The sequence below is a fragment of the Chrysemys picta genome, chromosome 3 (genome assembly GCF_011386835.1).
Source record: "Chrysemys picta bellii isolate R12L10 chromosome 3, ASM1138683v2, whole genome shotgun sequence".
NCBI classification, from domain to species: domain Eukaryota; kingdom Metazoa; phylum Chordata; order Testudines; family Emydidae; genus Chrysemys; species Chrysemys picta.
Genome location: NC_088793.1, coordinates 19,105,158 through 19,125,077, shown reverse-complemented (window position 1 = coordinate 19,125,077; position 19,920 = coordinate 19,105,158). Strand labels below are relative to the sequence as shown.

The window sequence follows — 19,920 nt, the reverse complement described above, 5'->3', positions numbered from 1 at the left end:
GATCACGCCAGTCTATCATCAATGCAAAGACATGCTTGGCTCTTTATATTCAGTGCTCTTCTACGCTTCATGTTGCTTGAAGTTTCCTTCACATTCTTGGGACATGTGGCAAAATAGCCCTTTAAGCCCTTAATTTACCAGAAAGACCCTCTGGAAAAGGAAGAACGCATTATTACGCAAAGTGTACCTAACAAATTATGTTTTGCTATAAAATAAAGTTGACCTTTACAATTTTGGGGTTATTTTACATAAAACATCCTCAGTTTTTTAAGACTAGAAATGGGTCCAATGATTGTCTAGATGAAAAAGGGCTTCAAAAACTGATTTATAAAAAATAATTTTAGTTGTCTCCACTTCTGCAATCTTCACGTTCCACGCTTCCACTGACCTGCAGGGATGGAGTGTCTAACTGAAAAAGAAAACCAAGAGCTCCATGTTATTCAGTTTCAGAGTAACAGCCGTGTTAGTCTGTATCCGCAAAAAGAAGAACAGGAGTACTTGTGGCACCTTAGAGACTAACAAATTTATTAGAGCATAAGCTTCCGTGGACTACAGCCCACTTCTTCGGATGCATATAGAAGTGGGCTGTAGTCCACGAAAGCTTATGCTCTAATAAATTTGTTAGTCTCTAAGGTGCCACAAGTACTCCTGTTCTTCTTTATGTTATTCAGTGGAATTCACACTGTAGGAGGAATTTAAAACACTCCAGAAGTGCATCTTAACTAAACAATGGCTAAGATAATCATTTACAAGAGCTGTTATAACTATCCACAAGAAAGAGAGACTAATTAGGGCTTTACATAGTGAACGTAACTTGAGGTAAATGAAGTAAAATGTAGAGTGAACAACAGTTACTAACCATGTGCAAAATGAGACTGGAATAATATCCCCAGGGAGGATGTGAAAGTCCCCTCACACGAGTTATTTAAAACAAAATGAGAAAGTGCAGGTATCACACACTGTAAAGAACAATCTGCATTGGATGTTAGCAAGATGGATTCAAGGCCTCAACGGATCTTTTCCATCTCTAATTCCTAAGATTTCTATGGCTAACAATGAACATGGGCATTGGTTAATTGCCCAGTTTTCTTTCCCCCTCAATTAACACTAGAGCATCAATATTGCAACCATGTCCAGCCTTATTTGCTCTTAAACTTCTCATCCAGCAAGAGACTTTTCTTTTGCTTTAAAAAAAAATTGCCCAATCCTTTGCATTCTGTGTTGTGCAGTATTTACCATTTGCAAGTTCTGCTTGGACACACGATTTGTCACACAACTGTTGAAAAAGGAGTATTTCAAGCCCTCAAAAAAGGCTCATGCTTCATTGCATACATTTTCCTCATGCTCACTTGAATGCTGCACATGTAGTGAATGGATTATGCATGTGGACCACATGTAGGATCAGATGATAGGCTCTAAGTTGGTGAAGAAAATTGGAGCAATATCAGTTTTTTTACAGCGAGATCCAAAATGAGCATTTAAACTTAGCACACAACTGAGCTTCCAGGAGGCTAAGAATAGTCAAAACCCACTCCATCATCAAGTATACAATCTTTGAAATCAGGCTTGATTTGATATCTGGGCTGAGAAAGCAGTTCTAGTCTCAATTTATTATACATGGGACAGCCTTAAATAATGTTCCTTTTCACCCATAAGTTAGATATTTACAATTTTAACGGAACTCTCCATTCTAAGTATAAGACGCATCACAAATGCCCTAAGTGTATTTCCTGTGTTGTTCCTGCAGACGGTTAGAATTGCAACACAGAACTTTAAGAGTGCGGGAATTTCCTGGATCTGGTTGCAGGATTAGGGGCTCAGAGCAGAGCGAGTCTGAAAAGAGCTAGCTTAACGCAAGGTGGGGCAATGTTCTCCAATTTATTGATCTTTTCAAAAGTGGGTGAAATATGCCTGAGCTCCTCCGACCAGGCTACATATAAAATCAACCTGTTCACAAGGAGCCTCCAACAGGGTTGTTTTATAATGGCTCTGAGCGTTGGAAACAGGGCCGGCTCCAGGCACCAGCTTCTCAAGCAGGTGCTTGGGGCGGCCGTTCCGGACAGGGGCGGCAGTTCCAGGTATTCGGCAGCAATTCGGCGGAGGGTCCGTCACTCTGCCTGGGAGTGAAGGACCTCCCGCCGAATTGCCGCCGCAGATCGCGATCGCGGCTTTTTTTTTTTTTGGTTTTGGCTGCTTGGGGCGGCCAAAACCCTGGAGCCGGCCCTGGTTGGAAAAGCAACACTGATGGCCAGGCAGGCAGTGGACAGCTTCAGAAGTTCTTGCTTTGGAATGAATGTGCTCCCAGCGACATTGCTGTTTGAGCTGTTAAACTCCATGGAAAAACCAAAGCTCTTCCCTGCAGGATTTTTATCAATGTTGGATCCTTCAGTATAAATGAAGCATTCTGGTATGTGTTCAGAGCTATAGGTTATAAGCAGTTACCAGCATATAAATACATCGACTCCAGTAATATGGAACTAGGGTGTGTTTTTTTTGGCCCCTTACCAAAGCCCAATTTGGAATGGGGGAGCTGTTTTGTATGTGGTTTGCCATTCTGCTGTGGCTGCAACGGGAAAAAAAAAACCCTTCCGTTACTCCTCCTGTTGAAAGCCCGATACACGCTGAACTGACTTCCTAATCTCTGTAAGGGCCCAGCTAATTGACTGGAAGAGCAGTATATTCATCTTTCATGTGCTTTAACAATTTTGCAGGCAGCACACTATGCACACTCCTTTGTGAGGCCTATGTTTATGGAAAAAACAGACTATAGTGTTATCAGAGCCGTTATTGGAGAATATGGCATTATTACCGTTGTACTGATTTAGTAAAACATTGAGCACCCAGTATATTCGGGTTCTGTACAGATGATAAAAAGTGTAACTCTCTCACACAGGTAGTTTGCTCCACTGTCATCTTTATTTTTGCAACTACCAGATCTGACGGCAGTAGAGAAGGAGGGGGCTTATTTGCAACAGCTATAAAGGGAATACACACTCCATAATTGTCTCTGGCACCTAGACTGCCACAGCCACCTCCAAGCCCCTCAGAAAGTGAGTCTCATCGTAGGTGAGATCTACAAGTGCAGCAGCATGTACAGTCTACTGCACGCCTAGCTAGCATGGGTATAAAGAGCAGTGTAGACCAGTGGTCCCCAAACTTTTTCCACTCGCGCCCCCCTTACCCGTGTCCACGCCCCAGAGCTGGGACCAGGAGCAGGGCCGCAGCTCCAGGAGAAGGGGATGTGGACAGAGGTAAGGGGGTCGAAGCTGGGGGCAGAGCTGGGAGCAGAGCCTCAGTCGGGGCCGAGGTTGAGAGTGGAGCCATGGGTGCAGGGCCGGGAGCCAGGAGCGAGGCTGGGTGATGCTACCTCCCTGCCCCCCTGTGGGGGCTGGCCCAGATCCCAGCAGCTTGGGGACCTCTGGTGTAGACAGTGAGGCACTGCTTAGGTGAGGAGAGGAGAGCCACATCTGACCCCTAGGGTATATACCCTGCACGCTCTTTACACCCCCACGCAGTGCCTCCCATGTTTACTCTGCTATTTTTAGAAGTGTGGTGTCCCACTACTGGAGCCTTTCGCTGCTGCAGTGAAAGGCTCTGGCAACAGGGAAAGGCTCCCTCCTGCCTCCCCCGAGCCAGAGCCTTTCACTGCTGCATGTAGCTACACAGCGCAGTGAGTGTGGACGCCGCCGGCCTTTCGCTGTGCCGTGTAGCTACAGGTACTCTGTATGCCACCGCGAGGGTAGATAAAGCCTGAGGGAGTTTCCTTCTCTCTCTGTCTTGTCCCATCTCGAGAGACAGCATGGTGCAGGGGGTAGAGCACTGGATTCAGGCCGAGCTAGGCCACGGACCACTGAGCTCTGTGACCTTGAACAAGTCACTCACCCTCCCCCCGCCCCACACTTTATCTTCTGGTCAAGGCAGCGTCCATCTCTCCCTTTGTTTATGTAGCACCCAGCGCACAACAGGCTCTGCCTGTGATTGGGGCCTGGGCACTATCTCAACAGAAAGATCAGGTCAGACATTTCCGAGATTGGCCTGCTCAGCCCTGTCCCTGAATGCCATGTCTCCAAATACCTCCTCCTCGTTCCACTCCTTCAGTTCAGTCACTCTGGCCTCACGTTGCTGCATGCACCTTGTGTTGATATTTTTTAATGAACTCGATTCACCCCCTCTGCATTCTGCCAGCTGCAGCAAAGGACTTCTATCCCGCGCAGGAGAAAGACACACAGCTTGCTGAACAAATCTAGGGCTCTCTCTCCAAGGAGCTTTTTAAGGTGATCTCAATGGACACTGGAAGGCAGCATCCCATTAAGCCAGTGCGGTACATCTCCCTAAAGCACTGGTGGGTAAACTACAGCCTGTGGGCCAGATCCGGCCCACCAGCCGTTTTAAACCAGCCCTTGGGGGGCTTTCCCCGCTCCGGCGCTCCAGCTGGGAGATCAGGGTCAGGGGCCGCTCCATGCAGTTCCCGGAAGCAGTGGCTCCGGTGCTCCAGCCAGGGAGCAGAGTCAGGGGTCGCTCCACGTGGCTCCCGGAAGCAGTGGCATAGCCCCCCTTTGGCTCCTACGCATAGGGGCAGCCAGGGGGCTCTGCTCTGCATGCTGCCCCCACCCCAAGTGCTGCCCCCGCAGGCCCCATTGGCTGGGAACCGCAGCCAATGGGAGCTATGGGGGCAGTGCCTGCGGACAGGGCAGTGTGCAGAGCTGCCTGGCTGTGCTTCCACGTAGGATCCAGAGAAGGGACTGCTGCTGCTGCTTCGGGGAGTTGCTTGAGGTAAGCGGAGCCTGCACCCCTGAGCCTCCCCGCACACCTCAACACCCTGTCCCCCCTCCTGCCCTCTGAGCCCCTCGATCCCAGCCAGGAGCACCCTCCTGCACCCCAAACTCATCCCCAGCCCCGAGCCCACCCCCCCCCGCCAGAGTTCCCTCCCGCACCCTGAACTCATTTCTGGCCCCACTCCAGAGCCCGCACCCCCAACCACAGCCCTCACCCCCTTCCCACACCCCAACCACAATTTTGTGAGCATTCATGGCCTGCCATACAATTTCTATTCCCAGATGTGGCCCTCAGGCCAAAAAGTTTGCCCACCCCTGCACTAAAGGAACATTCAGGGGGGTGCGGCGGGGCCTGAACCAGCCCCCACAAGGGGCGTAGAGAGAGTGCCATTCAACCCGTCCTCGCTTCGGTCCCCAGCTGAGGTCTCAGCTTCAGCTCCCAGCTCTGAACCCAGTCTCGGCCCCCTCAACCGCGACCTGCTCTCAGCTGCAGCTCTGGTCCTGGCCACAACCACAGCTCCACTCCCAGCCCTGGCCAGGCATGGACGGATTACATTATGGGTGCTGAAGGGAAACTGCTGTTGTGTGTTCACACAGTCAGATGCCTGCGCAATAGCGTGTTCACACTAGCGGCACTTACAGTGGTATTCAGAGCGGTGCACTCTGGGCAGCTATCCCACAGAGCATCTCTTCCTCTTCTGCTGCTAAGAGTTGTAGGAAGGTGGAGGGGGTCGTGGGGCATCCTGGGTCCTGTCCCAATGCCCCATGATGCATTGCTTCACATCCCAGCAATCCCTATGTTTCCATCCACATTTGAAGTCATCTTTCAACTAGGGCTGTCAAGTGATTAAAAAAGTTAATCACAGGTTAATCGCACTGATAAACAATAATAGAGTACCATTTATTTAAATATTTTTGGATGTTTTCTACATTTTCAAATATATTGACTTCAATTACAACACAGAATACAAAGTGTACAATGCTCACTTTATATTTATTTGTGATTACAAATATTTGCACTGTAAAAAACAAAATAGTATATTTCAATTCACCTAATACAAGTACTGTAGTGCAATCTCTATCATGAAAGTTGAACATACAAAGGTTCGGATTTTTTTTTTACATAATTCTACATGTGCTGGGGTCATCATCGGAGACTGCTATAACATGAAATTTATGGCAGAAAGTGGGTAAAACAGAACAGGAGACATACAGTTCTCCCCCAAGGAATTCAGTCACAAATTTAATTAACACGCGTCATCAGCATGGAAGCGTGTCCTATGGAATGGTGGCCAAAGCATGAAGGGGTATACAAATGTTTAAAATATCTGGCATGTAAATACCTTGTAATGCTAGCTACAAAAGTGCCATGAGAACGCCTGTTCTGACTTTCAGGTGACATTGTAAATAAGAAGGCGGCAGCATTTTGTCCCATAAATGTAAACAAACTTGTTTGTCTTAGCGATTGGCTGAACAAGAAGTAGGACTGAGAGGACTTGTAGGCATTAAAGTTTTACATTGTTTTGGTTTTGAGTGCAGTTATGTAACAAATTCTACATTTGTAAGTTACATTTTCACAATAGAGATTGCACTATAGTACTTGAATGAGGTGAATTGAATACTATTTTATCATTTTACAGTGCAAATATTTGTAATTAAAAATATAAACTTTGAATTCTCTGTTGTAATAGAAATCAATGTATTTGAAAACGTAGAAGAACATCCAAAAATATTTAATAAATTTCAATTGCTATTCTATTGTTTAACAGTGCAATTAATCAAGATTAATTTTTTTAATTACAGTTAATTTTTTTTTGGTTAATCGCGTGAGTTAACTGTGATTAATCGACAGCCCTACTTTCAATGGTTTGTGTACTGCGCGCTCTGCCTCTTTGGTCTGCAGGAATGGATCCTGAACTGTTGACCAGTATGCTGCTCGCTCTAACACGTCATGAGTGGCAGTGGAGTTATTCCTTAAACTACAAAGGCAGGAGGAGTGTGACATTGATCTCGCCACACGTAGTATCTACTACATGATATTGCTTGTGGCGTTCACGGAGGTGCTGACCACAGTGTAACGCCGCTTTTGGGCTCGGGAAACAAGCACAGAGTAGTGGGATCACATCGTCATGCACATCTAGGATGACGAGCAGTGGCTGCAGAACTTTCGGATGAGGAAAACCACATTGTGATCCTGGGAGACCCCGCCTATCGCTTAATGCTGTAGCTTATGAAGCCATACGCGGGGCACCTTGACAGCAGCAAGGAGCGGTTCAACAGGCTGAGCAAGTGCAAAATGACTGTTGAGTGCGCTTTTGGCCATTTAAAGGCCCTCTGGCACTGCCTATATGGGAAGCTGGATCTGGCCGATGACAATATTCCTATGCTTATAGTCGCGTGCTGTGTGCTCCATAATATTTGTGAAGGGAAGGGCAAAAGCTTCACTCAGGGCTGGACCACTGAGGTTCAGCGCCTGGAGGCTGAATTTGAACCACCAGAGACCAGAGCTATCAGAGGGGTGCAGCGTGGGGCCATAAGGATGAGGGATATCTTGAGGCAGCAATTTGAAGCTGAAAGCCACTAATATTTTTTGCTATGCTCAAGAGTGCAGTGCTTGTAATGCTAGGTGGTGATTGTGATTGGTGCGGACGATACACTATGAAGGTTTAAGAAAGTTGTCTGTTGCTTTGCAGGGCTCTGTTTGCTTTCAATTAATTGAATAAAGATTGCTTTCAAACCAAAACTATTATTTTATTTAAAAAAAAAAAAAAACTAACAACCACCAGAGGAGAGAGACAAACAGAAAAACACATCAGCACTACGGGGGATGGGGGAAGTGAGCGTCCCAGGAGGAGGTGGGGTCCCAGGATGGTTAAAGATTTGTGTATGTCCAGGTATCACATGTAACCTTGTCCTTTGGAGTACAGTGCAGCAGGTACTGTACTTCAGCAGGGCTAAACTGCAGAGGGATGGGTGTTGAATGCAGTGGGTATTGAGAGTCCGTAGGGCTGGACTGTGACAGGGCAGGAGTGGAATGCCGCAGGTAAAGACTGGAGCCAGGAGGTTGATAAGAGTGTGCTGGTGGTATCTGGGGGGTGAATGGGAAAGAGTTTTGCGACAGCGGCTGCAGGGGAGGGCGGGCATGGAGCTGCTCGGATTGCAGTGCTAGTAGCGCCCGGAGCACATCCGCCTGGTGCTCCATAATGTTTAAGAGCCGCTCCGTGGCTTCATTCTGGCACTCTGCCTTCTCCTTTCCGTCCCTCCTCTTGCTGTCCCACCACTCCTTCAATTCTTGTTTTTTGGCCGCGGCGTGCATCATGACTTCACAGTCCTTTGTGCTTTCTAATTCTGCGCAGCCATTCAGCCGGCGATAACAAAGAGGGAGGCTGGACTCCCAAGGTCATCTCTGTGAAGCCAAAACGCAACGTTTTACAGAAGCAGTATTGTTTGCAACACACAGACCACTGACTCAGTGATTTAAAACGTAGCCAGTACTCTCACACCTGTCACTAACTGGCTGACCCCAGGAAAGCACATGAGCCACAAGACCCCCAAAATGGTGAGTAACCACAGGGGCAGGGTAAATCACTCTGCTGTACACTGGGCACATGGCTCTTGGGGGGGAGCCAGCCCGGTAGGGGGGCCTGATAATCATTCCTGTCCCTACATTTCTCACAGGCTGTGTTCATTATGGAAGATATCTCGCTGCTGAGGGTGAACAGGGAATCAAGGGAGGGTGTTCTCCAAGACTGCGGCTTCCACCCTGGCCCTTATGCAGCTCACCTGTGTGCAGCAATGGTCTCCCCTCCCGCCCCCCAGTGACGGCAGAGTTGCGCGGGAAAGTTACCTTTAATGGGGCAACAAACAAAGCAGCTCTCCCAAAGAACTTGCGGCCATGGATTGCCCAGTATCTCCATGAGAGTTTGCTGGAGATCTCTGAGGGAGATTCCCATGAAGTGAGGGAGCCAATCAACAGCCTGTTCTGCCGCTCAGACTAGGCATGTAGTCATACGTGCATCATACAGAAACAAGACAGCTTTCTGCAATCCTCCCGTCCCCAATAATTCGCTTTAGCGATTACCAGAATCGGATCCACTTACCAGGGGCCTCCTCTTCTATTTGCGCTTCGCCATGATCTGACAGCTGTAACTGGCTAGCCTCCTCCAGGGTAGAAAAGAGCTCCTGGCTGCATTCATCTCTGACCTCTGAGTCGTCCTCTGGGCCCCCCTCCCCATCCAAGATTTCCTCTTCCTGGCTCAGTCCACTCTTGACTGGCACGTGAGCCACAGAAGTATCCACAGTGGCCTTTGCAGTGGAGGTGGGGTCACCACTGAGAATCACGTCCAGCTCTTTGTGGAACCGGCAGCTCATGGGCGCAGCACGAGAGCGGTGGTTTGCCTCCAACGCCTTGTGGTAGGTGGTCTGCAGCTCCTTCACTTTGACCTTGCACTGCAGTGTTTCCTGGTCATGGCCCCTATCTGTCATGCAATGTGAAATCTGTCCATAGGTATCATAATTCCTACGGCTGGAGTGCAACTGAGACTGGAGAGCCTCCTCTCCCCAAACGCTGATGAGGTCTAGCAGCTTGGCTTTGATCCAAGCAGGGGATCGCCTTGTGCATGGAGCAGGCATGGTTACCTGGAAAGATGTGCTGAGACCACTGCATGCATCACCAAACAAACAGGAAGGGGACTTTCAAAATTCCACAGGAATTTACGGGGTGGGGATGATGGTTGGTCATCTGAGGGCAGAGCAGTAGAGATCAAACTATTGATCAGAGAGGTGAGAACAGTCATTGTGGGACAGCTCCCGGAGGCCAATCGCAGCGCTGTAATCAACCAGGGTGTTTACACTGGCACTGCGGCGCTGTAGCCCTGGTGCAGAAAGCGGTTTGCCTCTTGTTGGGGTGGTTTTTTTACAGTGCTGTAACTGCGCACTAAGTGTCTTGGCAGTGTGTACACCTTGGGAATTACAACGCAGAAAGCTGCTTTACTGCACAGAAACTTGCTAGTGTAGACACGGAATTCTTATCAATGACAGCAAGGGAATCCTCAGCTAGGAAGATCTATGCACTTTCACACTTTTTTCCTGTGTCAAAGTGGCAGAATGGGGTTAGATTACAGCTCAGGATTTATTTTACTTACCCATTTAAAAAAAGAAAAGAAAAAGGCTTTGAAGGCAAATGAAACATTTACCAAGCAGTCAATAAAATGTCAGGACAATCAGAACCAAGCACTTCCCAAAGTACCCAGCCAGGTCCAGCACAACGATTAGCAAAACTGTATGACTCATGTGTGGAGGTCTGAGCAATTTAAAATTACATTCTACTTTCTTTTTCTCCCGTTTGGTGTTCTGTAATGAAATTTAAATGAAAATCCAGGACTATAACTGGAATGCAGGGTATTAGTTACCAAGCGTTTGTAACTCAACTGTCATGTGTTTAGGAAATGCTAAATAGTTGTCGTGACTTTTTTCTCTATTGTAGTTTAAATAAATTGCCAAAACAATTGAAACTGGTGTGATTATATTGCATTATTTTGACAAAATATGCAGAATTTTGAATTTTTGGCACACAATTCCCCCAGGAGTACAATGTCTCCCCTAACACTTTCTGTGTAGAACTACCTCCTTTCATTGTAAACCTGCTGCCTATTAATTTCACTGGGTGACCCCTGGTTCTTGTGTTATGAGCAGTAAATACTCCCTCATTCACTTTCTTCACACTCATCAGTTTATAGACCCCTATCATATCCCCCCCCTTTAGTCATCTCTTTTCCAAGATGTAAAGTCCCAGTCTTTTTAATCTCTCCTCATATGGAAGCTGTTCCATACCCCTATGGACATTTTTGTTGTCCTTTTCTGTATCTTTCCCAATTCTAATATTTATTTTTTGAGATGGGGCAACCAGAACTGCGCACAGTATTCAAGGTGTGGCGTACCATGGATATATAGTGTCATATTTTATTATCTAGCCCTTTCTAATGGCTTCCTAACATTGTTTCTTTTCTTCTTCTTTTTTTTTTTTTTTTTTTGACTGCTGCTGAACATACAAGAAGCTGAATAGAAAGACTTTATGAGAGGCACTGCGTTTACGGACTGGGCATGCATTTTACATTCAGGAGGCCTAGGTTCTAATCCCAATAATGGGTCAGCAACCTTTCAGAAGTGGTGTGCCGAGTCTTCATTTATTCACTCTAATTTAAGGTTTCGCGTGCCAGTAATACATTTTAACGTTTTTAGAAGGTCTCTTTCTATAAGTCTATAATAGATAACTAAACTATTGTTGTGTGTAAAGTAAATAAGGTTTTTAAAATGTTTAAGGGGCTTAATTTAAAATTAAATTAAAATGCAGAGCCCCCCGGACCGGTAACCAGGACCCGGGCAGTGTGAGTGCCACTGAAAATCAGCTCGCGTGCCGCCTTCGGCACACGTGCCATAGGTTGCCTACCCTGGACCTAGGACAAGTCACATATTTCTCTATTTCTCCATCTGTAAATAAGAGGTAATCAAGCTTATTCACCCTTTGTTAAAAGCCTTGCGATCTACAGCCGAAAAGGCACTATTTAAACGCGGAAGGATGATTTCTCACTTTCTTCCACACACCTAGAATATGCATTCTAAGCAAGAAAAGTGTTTCAGAGGTCAACTGATTTAGATAGATTTTCTTCCTTAGAAAACAGATGTTCATTAGCCTTAAATCAGGATGATGGATTAAAAAAAACCCAGACAAGGCAGAATGGAGTGTATGCAGGCTTTATGTGATCAGGTACAGTAGGTATCACTGAAAATATCAGCTAGTCTGGCAGTTTCTACCTCCCACAAAATCAACTGGTTTGGACAATATGTGGTAATGATTTTCCTAAAGAGCTCTTCAGGCTGCTATGTATCTTTTTTAATTTTAAGTTATTCCTACGCACTTTCAACCTTAACATTTTAAGACTATTCTTGTCTGGGAATTCTATTTAAAACTTACAGTGAAGGAGAGAATGACATTCATCAAACTTACTTTGTTGCACCATTAGTTGCTTTTTATTTGGTTCATATTTAGTCACTGAATTAACTCCATCCTGCAGTTATTTTCTCCCGGTGTGGTGAAATTTGGGATGGGGCCATCTTATCTTACATTTATACAGATAATGCTCTGCCTACCTCTGAAATGTACTAATCAAATTCTGTTATCTGATCCACCATGGAAACAGTCCAATCCAACAACTTTATAAGAACACTTGGAAGTAACAGGAATCAGTCTTTCCTATGTAGTAATCACCCAGATTCAGGGGTGGAAACTGAACATGGTGTTTCCTAGTAACTCCTCCATGAGGAAGATGACAGCTTTGCCTTGCAGAGAAGAAGCTGGGAATTATACCCCCTTAACAAATGCCTCTCCGGTGGGATTCACAGTTGGCAACGGCACCTACATGGGTTCTAGAGCCGGTCGGAAAGTGTTTATTTTACCACCATAGGGGGAAAAAATCAACTTTTTTTGGCAGAAAATCAAAAGCTGAAAATGTTCAGTTCCTAAATGCAAGAAAGATACACTAGATAGCCATATCTAGGGAAATACAACCTAGATGGAGCTAATAAAGGTGGGTTCGTAACTGGTTGGAAAACCATTTCCGAGAGTAATCATCAGTGGTTCACAGTCAAGCTGGAAGGGCATATTGAGTGGGGTCCCGCAGGGATAAGTTCTGGATCCATTTCTGTTCAATATCTTCATCAATGATTTAGATAATGGCATAGAGAGTGCACTTCTAAAGTTTGCGAATGATACCAAGCTGGGAGGGGTTGCAAGTGCTTTGGAAGATAGGATTAAAATTCAAAATGATCTGGACAAACTGGAGAAATGGTCTGAAGCAAATAGGATGAAATTCACTAAGGATAAAAGCAAAGTACTCCACTTAGGAAGGAACAATCTGTTGCACGCATATAAAATTGGAAATGACTGCCTAGAAATGAGTACTGCAGAAAGGGATCTGGGATCATAGTGGATCACAAGCTAAATGAGAGTTAAGTGTAACACCGTTGCAAAAAAAAGCAAACAGAAGGATTCAGAAGGTAATTTCCTTATTTGATGTCTCTTTTCTAAGCTTGTGTTTACGACAAAATTCAAAACTTCCTTGAACAACAAAAAAGCAAACATACCAACCGTAGTTTGGTTTTTTTTTATTTGCTGGAGTTTTGATAGCATGCATGATTTTCACAGCACCTGTAAACAAGTCAATGAAGCATTATGCTTTAAAGAACTTGTATTTTGTGGAATGTCTGTATAAACATTACCCTTCCCACCTCCATTGTATTACACAACACTAATCATAGATAAGACAGACATGTATTAGGCCGACTTCTTTATGGCTAAAAATACTCATAGCAGCAACTTTTAAAAGAGATTTTTATTAAATCAAGTCATTGCACTTGCTCATTTATTGCTACAGCGAAAAAGGCCATTAACTTCTTATAACACCTTTCAATTTTTGATTTAACTGATTGTCTTGTTCCGCTCGTCTGCTACAAGCTTAAGTGCAGACATGATAATCATCAGAGCAACCTACCATAGGACTTGTTTTATGCTCTGGTCACAGTGAAGAGCTATAAAATAGAGAATCTTCTATTTCACTAGGCTCATTTCTTGCTTTGCATTATCAAACTTAGTAAGTAAAGAGGTAAAAGAGTGCTAAATGCAAGGTTTAGTGTCTGAGATGCACTACTGCTACCCATTATTCCTGGATATAAAGTTGTGGCTTAAGTCTTCATTTGTGATGCGTCAAGGCAATTAAGAGTTAATATTGAACCAGCTGGTTAGCAATGTTTCTCACAAATATAACCTAAAACTTGTATAATATATTTACTATTCAGATTTCATGAAAAAGGCAATCAGCAACTGCAGACCAACATCATGCAATTCACTCTTTAGATGTTTGCCACTTCTTGTGCACCACGTATGGAAAAGTGTTCTCATGATTTATTAAAAACTTTCACTTTACTTCATGAATCTACATTACTACCCCTACTGTACTCACATGAATAGAAATCTAAATGGTGTTTTACAAGCCAAGACTATTTATTGGTGAGCTTGTCAAACTAGGGGGCATGCTATATTCCGCTAGGTCAGAGATGAGGAGGTTGTTGCTTAATTGAAGCAATGCGTTACTTGGATATTTGCATTGCTCCCGGGGGGGGAAGGAGAGGGTTAGGTACAATGTGACCTGCAAGTTTTCAACTTTTTTCCATGGGGAATACATGAAAGACATTGTGTCAGATCAGCACAATGATTAATCAGAAGCTGTTCCAATCTATCATGTGAAAATATATATTTCTTTAAAATGTGATTACATTTGGATTTACATAACATACTGAGAGCTTATGGTTTATGGCATAAGTAATACGCTTTGAAAAAAGTCTCAATATTTACATAAGAGCCCAAAGTGATTTGTTTGGAGCCATCCGTGTTCATTGAGTAATACTACCCAATTTTAAAGACTATATGAACGTGTATGTGTATATGCATATGGCTGACTGAAGACTCTGAAAGTTGCAATTCATATGAAGGAAGCTTTTAAAAAGTTCTTTTTTAATACTACTATTACTGCAAAAAAGAAACAAACCACTGAAGACTGATGAGCTAGATTTGAATTCAGAAAAGCAAACAAAACTAGAGTTAAGGCTGATTTTGCATGTCGTATGTGCTACGATACCTAGGCACAACAGGATTTAGCCTTAACTCTGGATTTCTTTTTCCTTTTTTTGTGGTTTTAAGAATTAACTTTGTCCTACTATAGTTTTATGGTTCAATCATAAATCCCTTTTATAAATCCTATAGTGCAAGTGACAAAATGTTTGCTGTTTAATAAACTATTTTGATTAAATCACCAATTACTACTATGCACAGGCGATTAATCTGCCACATAGGACCACCAAATTCTTGTCTCGTCACCCAAATTATAAAAAACAGCATATTACGAATACTCTCACTGCAGACAGGCACAACAGTGTAATCCTGGGGAAGAATGCTAAAATTAAAAAATAATATACAAATATCATATATTCCCTTTTGTGTGTCTGGGAAAAGTAGACTACAATTACTATTAGGTTTCTCCATCCTTCCCAATTGACTATTTTACAGATTACTTGTAAAGATATATCACCCTATTTATAGTATAGATCTCTTTAAAAATTACACTACAAGTATTCAATAAAAATCTATTAAGAACTCCCTCTTCTTTTTATACAGACTCAGTAGTATTTTCAAGCAAACCGGAAAATAAAGGTCTGCAATTCCAGCACAGTAAGAAATAAGGCCTCTTTTATATTGGCAAAAAAAATTACATCAATTTTTTTTTCTTCTCTCTCTGAATACAAGACTATATTCCTCTTTACTCTTTTTTCCCCCCTCTAAGCCCATGGAACACCAGCTTTCATTTTACTGAACTAAAAAAAAAAGTCAGTTCTATTTGTATTATGTGTTTGAATTCCTGGCAAGTTAAGGACACTGTCTGTGGCTGACTCATGTAGACATGACTGCTTTCTTCAACTTTTCTATTTCAGCCTGGAAAAGAAAGACATTATGAGAAAATTGAACTACCCAATATCAGTATCTTTAATTTACATGATTTTTACCAAAATCTTAATCTTTCCATCAATTTTTCTTTGCAATTCATGCAACTTTCATTATTAAAAATGCATTTAACAATTTAACAACATACAACTAAGTAGCCATGGCTTACGAGATACATTTTAAAATACATATTGTCTATTTGTATGGTAAATTTTATTGAATTAGTTGGTTCTGATTAAAGTGTACCACAGAACAAGTTTGTTCTCTGAATTCAATTGTTTAATGACTTCTCCTGCATTATATGATTGTATGGGTTGGTGCATCATCTCAGACTTTCTTCCTAAAATGGATCATGTACAAAATTTCACACCAAGCCTACCATACTAAATGATAATGTGAAATATATTAGTCCTAGTTACACCACTGCAAATCTGAAAGAACTCCACTGATTACTATGGAGGTACACTAGTAAAAATCTGTTAGAACAGAATATGGTTCATGGTCTTTTCAAATTTGTGAAATTGCACCTTTTGCTGAGTTGAAGGATACTTTCAAATAGGGTCCCTTTTGTGTCTGTTTAAAAATAAGATTGTGTATAAATGTTCACCTAGGATGAAACCATATCAACTATTCCATACATGCAGTATTCATAAGTGATATGTACTCAGAATTACTCCCTGTAAAACAGACTGTTTTTTCAACACAGCTTGAAGAGAGAAAAAACAAGTTTGCAAAGCTTACTGTACTGTATATGTACCTACATGACACTAAAACCTTATTATTCTGTTTGAGTTATTCTTACTTACTGGCCTCCAGAATATTTAAAAATTACAGTTGATTTATGACTTGAAATTTCGAGTTAAAAAAATCAGAAATTTTTAACAAAATTTTCATGAGTCTTGTCTGTGTACCTGCTCTGTGTTTTCATGAGTCTTGTCTCCACCCCCACCCCGTTTTTTTTTAAAACCAGATCTATAAAAACTTGACTTCTCCCTATGTTCAGTTCTCATATCCATAATTTTCAACACTGCTTTAAAAATGTTTCATGGCAGAATAACTGAGGCCTCTTAAAATTGCCTACTTGAGAAGCTCTAGGACAGAGCAGGTACACAGTGTATTGTGGATATTACTGAACTCTACTCCAAACCTACACATGTGGCTAACCTCTACTTTGCATTTGGAGAATAGGTTTTTCTAGCTTTGAGTCTTTCATATATAAAATATAATTCCCCATACCAGCTTCCACTTTACTAGGCAATCATTCAGATTCGTACTAATGATACAGAGATCAAACAAGACTGTTAAAGGTTTTCATTAGCCCTCTGGTATCATCAGAGTACCGTATACACATATCTATACACTATCCTCATAGCTAAAATTACCTCTAGGAGACTTCGCATCATTTTCTCTTCCTCCAAATCTTTTTTTAGTTTTTCCAGTTCTTTGCTATAAATTATAAACAAAATTAAAATATTATTGCAACTGAAAATAAAAAAAACATGGTCTCTATCTTATGGTGTTGAGAACTAAAATTGCCACTGATAGGGGAATTAATTCACATAACAGGGTCTTGGTAACACTGTATCACATATATGCCACACATATTTAAGTATTCCTTAGGAATATTTTCCATGCAATATTACACTTATAAAACAATTTATGTAAAATATTGGGACAGGACAGACCCTTTAGAGGGTTGGTCTTATTTACATACATCTTGAGCTGAATTTTGAAAGAGCATTGCTGATCGCTACCTCTTTGTTACAAGAATTTTTATTTTTGCTTGAAGAGTAACCATTTACGGAACATTGCTAAGGGTGATAAAAAAGTAGAAAAACACAAAAGGAAGAAGAATGTAACCTCAGCAATACAGTAACTCCTCGCTTAACGTTGTAGTTATGTTCCTGAAAAATGCAACTTTAAGCGAAAAAGTTAAGCGAATCCAATTTCCCCATAAGAATTAATGTAAATGGGGAAGGGGGGGGGGTTAGGTTCCAGGGAAATTTTTTTCACCAGACAAAAAAAAACTATATATTATATAGATATACACACATATACGTTTTAAACAAACTATTTAATACTGTTCACAGCTATGATGATTGTGAAGCTTGGTTGAGGTGGTGAAGTTAGAGGGTGGAAGAGGGAGGGATATTTCCCAGGGAATGCCTTGCTGCTAAATGATGAACTAGCATTCGGCTGAGCCCTCAAGGGTTAACACATTGTTGTTAATGTAGCCTCTCATCAAGGCAGCATGAACAGGAGGGAGGGGAGACAGCATAGCAGACAGAGACAGACACACACCTTGTGGGGGGGGGGGGGAGAGAGAGAGGCACACTGCCCCTTTAAGTAAGCTGACCCACTCTTAAGCGCATTGTCTTTTAAAGTGGATCAGGAAGTTGAGACAGCAGCTGCTGCTCCAAGCTCTCTCTCTCTCCCCGTTGGTGTCCCCTCCCTGCTCTATATGGAGAAGGGGTAAGCGGGGTGCAGGAGCAGGGGGGAGGGAGACACCCTGATATTAGCCTCCCCCCTTTCCCCCCTGCACAGCAAGCAGGAGTCTCTGGGAGCCGTTACAAGGCAGAGGGCAGGAGCAGCACATGACAGTGGGGGAGGGACAGCTGAATTGCCGATTGATAGCCTGCCAGGCGGCTGCAGCATAGGGAATTTAGGGGAGCGGGAAGCTGATAGAGGGAGCTGATAGGTGGGCTGCCGGTCCACCCTGGTTACAAGCCCCCACCAGCTAGCTGCAATGTGCTGCTCTTCCTGCAAGCAGTGGACAAAGAAGGCGGCTGCTAAACGACGTTAGAAGGGAGCATTGCACAACTTTAAACGAGCATGTTCCCTAATTGATCAGCAACGTAACAACAAAACAACTTTAAGTAAGGAGTTACTGTATTTCTGAACAAAAATTAATATATATTCATTATATAAACCTGTTGGGTGAACTTCTAAAGCAAGGTGCCTAATGCAGAGTGATCAATATGGAAAGCTTACCTTTGAAAAGAAATTTTCCAGTATACAATAATATTTAGAACAGAATTTGTTAAATATATTCAATTGAGGGGTAAGAGGAATTAAATAATATTTACCTATGATCTTTTTTCAGTGCTTCTACAATACTCAACAATTCATTAATCTGAATCCTGAGATCGTCCACAGAATTTCCGCCCCCTTCTGTTTGGTCTTTAACTGTGATTTCTCCAGGAGCAGAACTGAGTAGAATAGAATTTGGTCTTGGAGATGAAGACAGAGGTGTTGAAGTGAACACAGGTGACTAAAAGAAATCAATAAAAAGGTAACAATGAATTCACTATAAATTGGGGAGAACACACCACACAAATTGCGTGTTTTTCTTACAAGTATTGTTTCAACCCAATGTATTACACTATAAAAATGGTACACAGAACTATCCAACTTGTAACACTGGTTTTTGTAGTGTACACAGCACATTTATGTACTCCGGGCATTTCAATCTTTTACAGAAGACATGACAGGAAGCACACTCCATTTTACAAGGCAGTACATATTTGTGCCAGATAATGTTCTGACAGTAATGGCTGTATAAGGCCAAAGAGCCTATCTGGCGTGTCTCCCATTAGCTGGAACTACTACCTTGAGAAAAGACTGTTACCTTTTCTGTAACTGGTGTTCTTTGAGATATGTTGCTCATGTCCATTCCATATTAGGTGATCATGCTCGCCACATGCACCGGTGCTGGAAGTTTTTCCCTCAGCAGTATCCATAGGGGACTGGCTCTGGGGCCCTCTGGAGTGGTGCCCGCATAGCGCAGCATAAGGGGTGCCGCTGGCTCCCCCCATCCTCGGTTCCTTCTTGCCGGAAACTCCGACAGTGGGGAAAGGAGGGCGGTTATGAAATTGACATGAGCAACACATCTCGAAGAACACCAGTTACGGAAAAGGTAACTGTCTTTTCTTCTCCGAGTGCTTCTCATGTCCATTCCATATTGGGTGACTCCAAAACAGTACCCCGGAGTGGGTAGGAGTTCACGGACATGTAGATTGCAACACAGCGTCGTCTCTGGCCTGCTGAGCGATAGCATAATGAGTGGTAAATGTGTGAACAGAGGACCACGTTGCGGCTCTACAGATGTCCTGGATAGGGATGTGCGCCAGGAAGGCCGCTAAAGACGCCTGTACTCTTGTCGAGTTTGGCCCCCTGCTTATTAGGGGTCAAGCCCGACTGGGCAGAGGGTGGAGGCGGGTAGCGCTTGTAGCCCTTGGCTTGTTTATGGGGCTGGTCCTGCCAAGGCTGGCTCCCCTGGCCCTGCGGCTGCTGCAGTTTGAACTGCTTATGCACCGGGGCTGGGACATAGTGACCCAGGATTTTTAGGGTGGTGTGGGAGTCGTTGAGGCCATGCAACTTGCTGTCTGTTTGCTCTGCAAATAGGGCCCAGCCATCGAAGGGCAGGTTCCTGCATTGACTGCTGAGAACTTGGTGGACAACCCAGAGAGGAACAGCCAAGAGGCTCACCGCATGGAGATAGTGGAAGTCATGGTGTGGGCAGCAGTGTCCGCAGCATCTGCCGCTGCCTGGAGGTCCACCCTGGCCGCGGTCGTGCCCTCATCAAGGATCGCT

The 19,920-nt window shown here is 43.6% G+C and overlaps 2 protein-coding genes and 1 long non-coding RNA gene across 5 annotated transcripts in view; all 3 read right to left on the bottom strand.

The window, feature by feature from the left end:
• Positions 1–242: 242 nt before the first annotated feature.
• Positions 243–1,989, bottom strand: LOC135982170 (uncharacterized). Its single transcript, XR_010599372.1, has 2 exons — positions 1,237–1,989; positions 243–409 (listed from the first exon to the last, which is right to left on the bottom strand). It is a non-coding gene; the product is annotated as an uncharacterized LOC135982170 (long non-coding RNA).
• Positions 1,990–7,505: 5,516 nt separating this feature from the next.
• Positions 7,506–13,129, bottom strand: LOC135982169 (uncharacterized). Its single transcript, XM_065587562.1, has 2 exons — positions 8,876–13,129; positions 7,506–8,181 (listed from the first exon to the last, which is right to left on the bottom strand). The coding sequence occupies exons 1-2, from the start codon at positions 9,405–9,407 to the stop codon at positions 8,099–8,101; spliced, it is 615 nt and encodes a 204-aa protein (XP_065443634.1). The 5' UTR covers positions 9,408–13,129; the 3' UTR covers positions 7,506–8,098.
• An 18-nt stretch (positions 13,130–13,147) lies between these two features.
• CD2AP (CD2 associated protein) overlaps positions 13,148–19,920 on the bottom strand; it is a 135,012-nt gene continuing 128,239 nt past the window's right edge. For all 3 annotated transcript variants that reach the window (XR_010599371.1, XM_008163082.4, XM_024101047.3), the window contains 3 exons: positions 18,414–18,598; positions 16,710–16,773; positions 13,148–15,318 (listed from right to left, as the gene is read on the bottom strand). Coding sequence is in view for 2 of the 3 variants with exons in the window: in XM_008163082.4 (XP_008161304.2) it covers positions 15,277–15,318; positions 16,710–16,773; positions 18,414–18,598 (291 nt within the window). In the remaining variant the exon portion in view is untranslated. The remainder of the gene's footprint in view (positions 15,319–16,709; positions 16,774–18,413; positions 18,599–19,920) is intronic.